The sequence below is a fragment of the Dendroctonus ponderosae genome, unplaced genomic scaffold, assembly GCF_020466585.1.
Source record: "Dendroctonus ponderosae isolate FM_Combo_2020 unplaced genomic scaffold, Dpon_F_20191213v2 Dpon_F_20191213_9, whole genome shotgun sequence".
NCBI classification, from domain to species: domain Eukaryota; kingdom Metazoa; phylum Arthropoda; class Insecta; order Coleoptera; family Curculionidae; genus Dendroctonus; species Dendroctonus ponderosae.
This window is the reverse complement of record NW_026019116.1, coordinates 3817097-3825588: the sequence shown is the minus strand read 5'-3', so window position 1 is coordinate 3825588 and position 8492 is coordinate 3817097. Positions and strand designations below refer to the sequence as shown.

The 8492-nt window shown below is 39.7% G+C and overlaps 1 protein-coding gene across 1 annotated transcript in view; it reads left to right on the top strand.

The window, feature by feature from the left end:
- Positions 1–8492, top strand: part of LOC109535867 (titin) — a 113278-nt gene that overhangs the window by 12692 nt on the left and 92094 nt on the right. The window contains exons 10-23 of the mRNA XM_048669879.1: positions 780–922; positions 980–1162; positions 1222–1419; positions 1476–1747; positions 1803–2265; positions 4966–5142; positions 5198–5460; positions 5514–5668; positions 5734–5831; positions 5884–6149; positions 6205–6643; positions 6804–6943; positions 7001–7209; positions 7267–7519. Of these exons, the coding sequence (XP_048525836.1) occupies positions 780–922; positions 980–1162; positions 1222–1419; positions 1476–1747; positions 1803–2265; positions 4966–5142; positions 5198–5460; positions 5514–5668; positions 5734–5831; positions 5884–6149; positions 6205–6643; positions 6804–6943; positions 7001–7209; positions 7267–7519 (3259 nt within the window). The remainder of the gene's footprint in view (positions 1–779; positions 923–979; positions 1163–1221; positions 1420–1475; positions 1748–1802; positions 2266–4965; positions 5143–5197; positions 5461–5513; positions 5669–5733; positions 5832–5883; positions 6150–6204; positions 6644–6803; positions 6944–7000; positions 7210–7266; positions 7520–8492) is intronic.

Below are 8492 nucleotides of genomic sequence, written 5' to 3'. Positions count from 1 at the left end.
AAATTGTAAAGGCCCTGCCGACTGAAGGACATCCTTTGGGCGAGCAGGTCGCGGTTAAACAGTCGCAACTGGACAAGCTATATGCCGGACTGAAGCATTTGGCGCAAGAACGACGCGCTAAGCTGGATGAGGCCTTGCAGCTCTTCCTGCTCAACAGAGACGTTGGCCACTTGGAGCAGTGGATAGCTGATCGCGAAATGGTGGTCTCTTCTCATGAACTGGGCCGAGATGTTGGTTCTGTTTCAACGCTGCAGCGCAAACATCAGAACTTCATGCAAGACCTACAGATACTTCAGAACCAAGTGCAACAGATCCAAGAGGAATCGGTCAAGCTTCGAGCCAGCTATGCGGGCCACAAAGCTGAAGGGATCACAAATAGAGAACAAGAAGTAGTGTCGGCGTGGGCCAGTTTGAAAATGGTTTGCGAGCAACGCAGAGGAAAACTGGCCCATACTGGCGATCTGTTCAAGTTCTTCAACCTGGTGAGGACGCTGATGCAATGGATGGACAACGTGGTGCGACAAGTAAACTCTAGCAAAAAGCCGCGCGACGCCGGCGGCGTTGAACTGTTGAGGAGCAATCAGAAGAGCTCTCAGGCAAAATTTAAAGTTGTCCACATTCACCGTTTGGCCAGATATAACGATGATCCAGGATTTACCTAATCGGGGCGATCAGGGTTTAGAAGGGGGGCAGTGTAACGGAAATGGCATCAAAAGAGTTTGATACTCGGCCATCCACGTTACAATATTATATTTATTTATAGTTATCGTATTTTGCAGGTACAAATGTTTGGCCGATGGTATCGGAGGATACGTTTTGGAAGTGCGCCCTACCGAAGCCGAAGACCAAGGAGAATGGAAGCTGGTGGCCACCAGTCAAGAAGGCGCAATCTCCATTTCAACTTGTGATATAAACATGATTAGTACGTAACAGTGAAGCGACAGCAACTTAAAGACGATATTCGACTATTCGTTTCCAGTTCCCAAGCATTTCAAGAAACCGCGATTCTTGGATACACTGAAAGCAGTATTAACTGAAGAAGGATTAGTGTCCTTTGAGTGCAAAGTGGTCGGTTCGCCTACTCCTTTGCTCAGATGGTTTAAGGATGGCCAAGAGCTCAAGCCTGGCGATGTTTATCAGCTGACTGGGACCAATTCTTTAGGTAGGTAGGTGCAGGTTGTACCCGATCAGTCTATTATTGAAATTTCCGAACATCTACAGGATCCTATTGTTGTATTGCGAAGAACTGCATGGGCGAGGCCCGCAGTTCTGCAGAGCTCACAGTGGAGGACATCGAAAGCCAGCTGAACGACGAGGAGAGAGCGCAACTCATTTCAGCCAGCCAGGCTCCCAAGTTCTTGCATGGGCTCAAAAGCGAAGAAGCCAAGATTAATGAGTCGTTCAGATTCACTGTACATGGTAACTTGGCTATACACCTCACATGAAGCCACGAAATCGCATTAAATGTGTTTTAGTAAGTGTTACGACTCCACTCCCAACCCTCTCCTGGTACCGCGATGACCAGCCGATCGAAAATGAGCCCGAAAAGTACTTCGTAGTCAGAGAACACTTAGGAATTTGCCATCTGGATGTGCGACAGTTGGAATTCAACGATCAAGCAGAGTGGAAATGCGTTGCAACCAATGAGTTTGGCCACTCAGTCACTTCATGCTTTTTAAGACTAAATATACCGAAACATTTCAAGAAACCCAAATTTTTGGAGTGCTTGAGAGCAGTTCTTTCAGAGGTAACCTCATCTCCTTTATCCGTCTAGGAGAGTTAAATGTTCGGAGCTTTTGTAGGAGGGAGCGGTTAATTTGGAGTGCAAAGTCATTGGCGTACCTCAGCCAGTCTTGAAATGGTACAAGGACGGAGTTGAACTAAAGCCGGGCGATATCCACAGAATTACTTCAGGCGAAGATGGCACGTGCTGCCTGGGCACGTATACGTGCGAAGCCAGAAACTGTATGGGCACGGTGGCGAGTTTCGCTTCCCTACTAGGCTTTGAAGACCAAAAGGCTCGCCAAGAAGAGCGGATGGAGCTGGTCAGGCAGCCATCACTGTCCACGATTCACGAAGAAAGAACTTCGCAAATGTATGACACTGCTGGTGATCAGTCAGTCACCATCGGCACTGGTGAAGTTTCATTTTCGTTCGATGGAAAGGAAGTTTCAGTGTCGTTATACGAAACCCCCGATTTGACTGAGGATGAGGCGTTGCAGATTGTCGAAATGTATGCTGAGCAGCTATCCGAGCACGTATCCGGTATGTTTAATCTCTTTCGCTTTTTTGCGCTCACTGCGTATGTTTTTCGTATACTGGGTATCATTTCGGTGCAAGTTTTCTGTGAGGTATTAGGCAGCATTGAAAAATTATCAAGGAAAATAGAACAAAAAAAATCAGATATTTGCAAAATCCCAAATCATGAATTTTGCAACAATGTGAGCTGCTCAACAAAAGAAATCTTACACGGCCAAATTTGCTCTAACTTTGAAACGGATTATGATATAGAGCCTTTTTTTGCAAATTATTTACTTCCGATAACGTTTCTACAGGGCGTGAAATAAAACAATGCTACATTTCTGAATGAGCCCAGGAATTTTTTTCTGTGTTCTATCTATTCTAACACCCAACGTGTTATACGCTAGATGATTTTAGTAAATACGATTCTGTTTGAAAAGCAGTTTTTTTCTAAAATTACACTTGTCTATTTTTTTGCTGCGCTGCAATAGCGTTAATTGGCATATTTTAAATTCCAGGTCAAAAGTTTTAATTAATTGAAACTCGACAGATTAAAGAACAGGGCGATTTTTTCGCTTTAAATACTCTGAATTTTGCATTATTTTCACGTGAAGAAAGCGAGGAATGCTGTGAGCGCATTCAAAAGCGCTCTAAAAGTTTTAGATCCGAAATAATCGATATTTTTGGCCTATTTTACGCAATTTTTAACCGACGAAATTTTCCGTATTATAGACCCAAACACTTGGGGAGCTTCTTAGGTCGGAAGCATTCTATTGAGCTCAAAAAACACGCATCTGAAATTTTTATTTTTGGTAAAAGACAAAGGACAAGTGTCAATCCCCTCAAAATCGTAGCAAACTTTTAATTTTTTTAATTTTTATTTAATCAGTTTTCTAAAGGAAGCGAGAAAAGCAACGAGCTCATTGAAAAACACGCTCGAAGATTTTGATCTGAAATAATCGACATTTCTGGTCCGTTTTCAACAGTTTTTGAGCCAGCAGAAACTTCAACCGACGATATCTGCCCTACTATAGATTTACACGTTTTATCTGATTTAATATATTAAACTAGATTTATCCCCATATCTGGAAACTATATTTGAATTTTTCGCTTATTTTTTTTAATTACAGGGTGATATAAAATCAACTTTTTGATGTTGCAGTAATAACATTTTTCTTCTGGGATCAATTTTCAAAACTAAAAGGGAGCTCATGTTGAAGCTAAACCTTCATAGTAGACTTTATTCAAAAATTCAAGTTTATAGAGTTGCACTGAAAGTGACCCAAATTCGAACTGCCCCCCAAATCTCGGAAATTAGCGAATATTCAATTAAAAATAATTTATCTTTCAAATACTCCATTCATGCTTTCATGCAACCCTATATATTTAATTTTTATCATATGTTGACTATGAACTTTTGGCTTGAACTGGCGATCTGGATTTGGAAAATCGGTTCAAGAGGAAACAGCCTATCACTGCGAAACCCAAAAAATGTTTTTTTTTGGAAATCATCCTGTAAATAAATAATCATCAAGAAACACGATTACTTTATAGGTATATACTTACGAGATATCTATGCCTTTGCTGTCGATGCAAAAAAAACGTTTTTTAGTTCAACTGCGAGCATGCCAAACTCTCTAAAAATTTGCCTTGTTTTGGCCCTGTACGAAATAATAAAATTTAAACACTTAGTTTTTGCGGATTCAGCAAGACTACGGTATATTGAAAATACCTTTAGTCCATTTCTGAGAAAATTTTAAATATTGATTAAATATTGAAAAAATATTTGATCTTTTCCCACCACTTTATTTGGCTAATTGGAATCATAAAACTAAAAGTAAAATTTGGCAACATTTTATCAGAATTGGACTAAAGGTACTTTCAAAGGTCTTGCTCAAACCGCTTAAAATTCGAATTAAAAATTGATCATTTTATTTTGCGGTCTTGACAATCATTTTTAGCAATTTCTTTTGGACACTTTACTAATAATTAATTTTTGCCCGAAATCTGTATGGCTAATATAGTATTTGAGATACAGCAATATATTAGCACTGATGCAACTACAAAATAGTCACTCTAATCAGTTGAAAATAATTCGATTAAATATCTGCATTATTTAGCACAGAACTGCTGATATTGACTGCATCCTCCACCTACAAAACTTCACTTCACAACACAAGTTTTTATCGTTTACGCGAATTTTTGGAGCTTCTGATGGAAAAATTCAATGGCACGGTAGAGATGAGCTCTTCTTCAACTTGATTAGTTTCTTCAAACTTCGAAATCAAGGAAAATCTGGGCGCATCCTTTATATGGTTTTTCATGCTTGAGTTAATGCTTGTGCCTATCACAAAACTATTTTAATTATGTTTAATTCCTTATGAGTATTATCTTAAATTAATAATTAAATTCAGCAACTTTATTACCTGATCGTATTGAACCGATAGGAAAGATGCAATACTGAACAGCATAAAACATGTTTTAATGCGCATTTGAATACGCCACAACGGGATTAACTTTGCACTTGAACACCTTGCAACAGGACTTTTTTGGCTTTTGCTGCAACGACTCATTATTAATTTTAGATTTAATTGTTCTGCCTAAACTAGATTAAAATTGAAAATAATAGAATATTAAAAAAGTTTAGAACGGTAATCCAAGTAGCGAGTAGTTCAGATGATTACATCATATCGGACACCAACCAACATATCTAATACATTTTAGAACACAACATGATCGAGCTACCTCCTCTGCGCTTCATCAAGGAGTCCTCAACATCAGGAAATCTTCTGATGGAAGCCGTGATTGTGGATGTATCTGACGAATATTTTATGACCGCCGACGAAGACCTCAGAACAGAGGCTGATGTGGACGAAATTTACTCGATAACCGACGAAGGTGGCAAGTCAACCATTAATCAAGTTTAAGCTCTAATCGATTATTCCGCTTCTGGCAGGTCACGCTCTATCGTCCATAACTTCGGAAAAGTTAAAAATCGACTTGACTTCCAGTAGCGGCGATGCTCCCAAACGCCCACCAAGGAAATCAGATTCACAGAAGAGCAACAGTTATTACAGTCTATCGAAGAACATTTCTATGGACTCCAACAATGAGAGTCTGGCCGGGGCTGCTGAGCTGGACAGTGAGAGCTACGGAGACTTTGAAAGTGCAATGAGTTCCGAGCGGCATCATCTGGAGGAGGACAACAGAGCTTTCCAGGTGAGTGATGATGATGGTATTGCGCAACAGTTTCCTACGGTAAAATTGTGCAGGTGGCAGCCATCACAGAAACCACCAGCCTTCCAGACGAAGAGGCTTTGCAGGAGGAAGCCAGAAGGCCTCTTACCCCTAGAACCACTCATGAAATTGGTTCCGATTTAAGGGTAAATCTCAGTGAAAGCCAGGAAATTAAAAGGCCGAAAAGGAGGTCAGTGGACCAACAGTGTGTCTTTATCTACGCTTAGTCTTTAACTCCATTTGTACTTTACTTAGATCGTCGCAAAGTTCAGACGAACTCCTAAGAGAAACCCTTCAAAGAACCAGCGATATACTAGAGATTCCTCGCGACATACAAGGCGAAGAAGGAGACGGTAAGCAGAGGGATTGTTGTACTCGATGGATCAGTGAGTATTTGTTTATTAGGACTGGTGATTGATCCTCAAGTGCAAGAAGCAATAGAACAGGAACTCAAAGAGGAAGAACTCAAAGTGATAACCGAGTTGAAATTGACGTTGGTCGAACTGCAACTGAAGCTGTCCATTGTTCAAGAGGATGTCCTTGCCCAGTCCGCTCTTAAAGCTACTACAGCAGCTGCTGATCGAAGCATTGACGTGTTAAAGAGCATTGCTCAACCAGTGATGGACATTCAGACCGTCTTTGAGAGTCTGGAGCAAAAGGAAGGGGCACAGGTAATATAAAAAGAGGAGAAAATCATCAGGAAAAGTTAATTGATGTTATCTGCAGATTACAAGTTCTCAAGAAATCTCGATAGTTGAGCTGCTGGCGCCTCCAATATTCGACCTGCAAAAGAGCTTAGGTGTTGTAGAAAAGTGCGTAGCGATGAAAGGACGAGAGCACACGTTAATCCAGAAAACATGCAACAGCATTCTGGAAAATGTGGGAGATCAGTTGATGCATAGTTTAGATAACGTTGAGAAAATTACGCTACTAGAAAAAGAGCTAGATCGGACTAAAGCATCAGGACGAATCACTCCATCGAAAATCACTCAGGAAGTTTGCATCACTTTGAAGGAGATTCGAAACGAATTGATAAAGACCGATTTGATTATCAGAGAGGGCAAATATAAGCAAGATCCGGAGTCGAGTGCTTCGGAACAGTCATCTTCAGCCAAAGATGCCGATCTTTTGATGAAGTTTTTAACACCAACTTTGCAGATTAAAGGTGAAATTTTTTTTTAAACTTAAATAATGAATCAATGAATATGAAGCCTACCAATTTATGAAACATCGTTTTGAAACTAGTATCAGGACAGTTCAATGATGAAAATGATTTGGTATGTTTTAACTGATGCAAACTTAAGATTGATTTTTGTAATTTTCAGACAAACTGGAAAGCCTAGAGCGTACAGTTGCTTACGAAGACCCAGATCAAATGTACAGTCACCTCAATGAGGCCATTTTGGAGAAACTCTCAGAGCCCATAAAGTATTTGCTTAAAGAATTAAAAGTAGCAGAAAAGCAGGTAATATTTTCGTGATGCGTTGTTGGGCACAGAAGTGAATTGTTTATAATAATTTAGGCTCTGCGATATGCTGGAGAAAAGTCGATGTCGCAGGAAATTCGCCTAGCAATTTTAGACAAAACCTCTGTACCGATTGGTGAGCTATCGCGCGGTTTAAACGTGATAAAAAATCAAGAGCCTGGAGATAGACACTCTGGAGTCATATCCATGAATGTTCTGGAAACTTTTGCTGGTGCCATCGAAGACATCATCACTTCCATTACAAGGTGCGTGTAGGATTAGGGAAACGCTATAAAATAAAAACTGCGCCAATTACTCCACAGGATTCAAGCAAACGTTGGCACTCCGGAACCCACAAGCTTATCTTCGGAGCAGCAGGAGGAACGATCGCAGGAAATTTTCAAAGATGTCTTCGAACAAGTTAGCCAAATTGTGTTTACCGATACGTCTCAAGCAGTGGCCGATTTGTTATTCAACATTGAAACCACTCAACGTAATATTGGTGACACTATTTTGCTAGAAGCCTTACGACAACTGGCTACTCTCCAGAAAGACTTAGCTTCTACCGTTGAAAAGGTGAGTACAATCACCGGCGTTGCGTGGTTTAATATTTTCCAGATGCCCAGTCTTAGATAATTGGCGGAGATTCAAAAATGGTACAAATTAAAAGATCTTAAGAACAATAAGAATTTAAGAAATTCACCTTTCTCGTAATGTGGACACTGAAAATATTTCACTCCAATCAACAATGCGCCAACACAGTGACCTACTGGCTAAATAAACCGAACCCGCGATAAAATAAGTTCCGTGCTCGATCGAAGTGGGCACAATAGGCCGGACCTCATTTTTTTTCTTCGGGGACTTTCTCCCGGCTGAAACTCAAAAAGGCTCTAAAAAATTATGGGTAAAAAGGAATTGGACTTTGAATGACTCCAAACACTTCAAGTTTCCTATAAATGTTATATGGAAATAACGTGCTCGATCATTCTAAAAACCGGAAAATTTCGGATTTTGATCATTGAAGCATTTTTTGCGCATTTTGACCTGCTAAATCGAATGAAACCGACTATCAGTTTTTCTATAAGTACTGCCAAAAAAGAGTTATGAGCAAAAATACTGGAAAAATTCGAAAAATGAGTAAAAAAGACACTAAATTGGCCTGTAACGACCACAATCATTGAGAATTTGTTTTAAAATATATATTTTCTCATGTGTTTTGAGCTGCTGAATCCAGTGGTGTGCCTACTTTGTGTCTACGTGAATACGTAGATTTCTTATTTACGCTTTTTACGAACAATTTGAATGTTTTTTTTATATTCAATAGTGTTTTCCCCATTTAGAAGCTATTCCTTGTTACGTTCAGGGCTTTCCAAAAATCTGATTTGCAACAATCTGAATAAGTTTTTTATTGGTTTCGTTCTCACTGGATTTTCTTTTGTTCATTTTTTTTTGGTGAATTTTTGCTGTTTTCTGTGATACTTCTAAAAAACTAGAAAAAAATAAGACAGAGAACTTTTGAGTCTAATTAATTATTAAGCACAAACGTCGA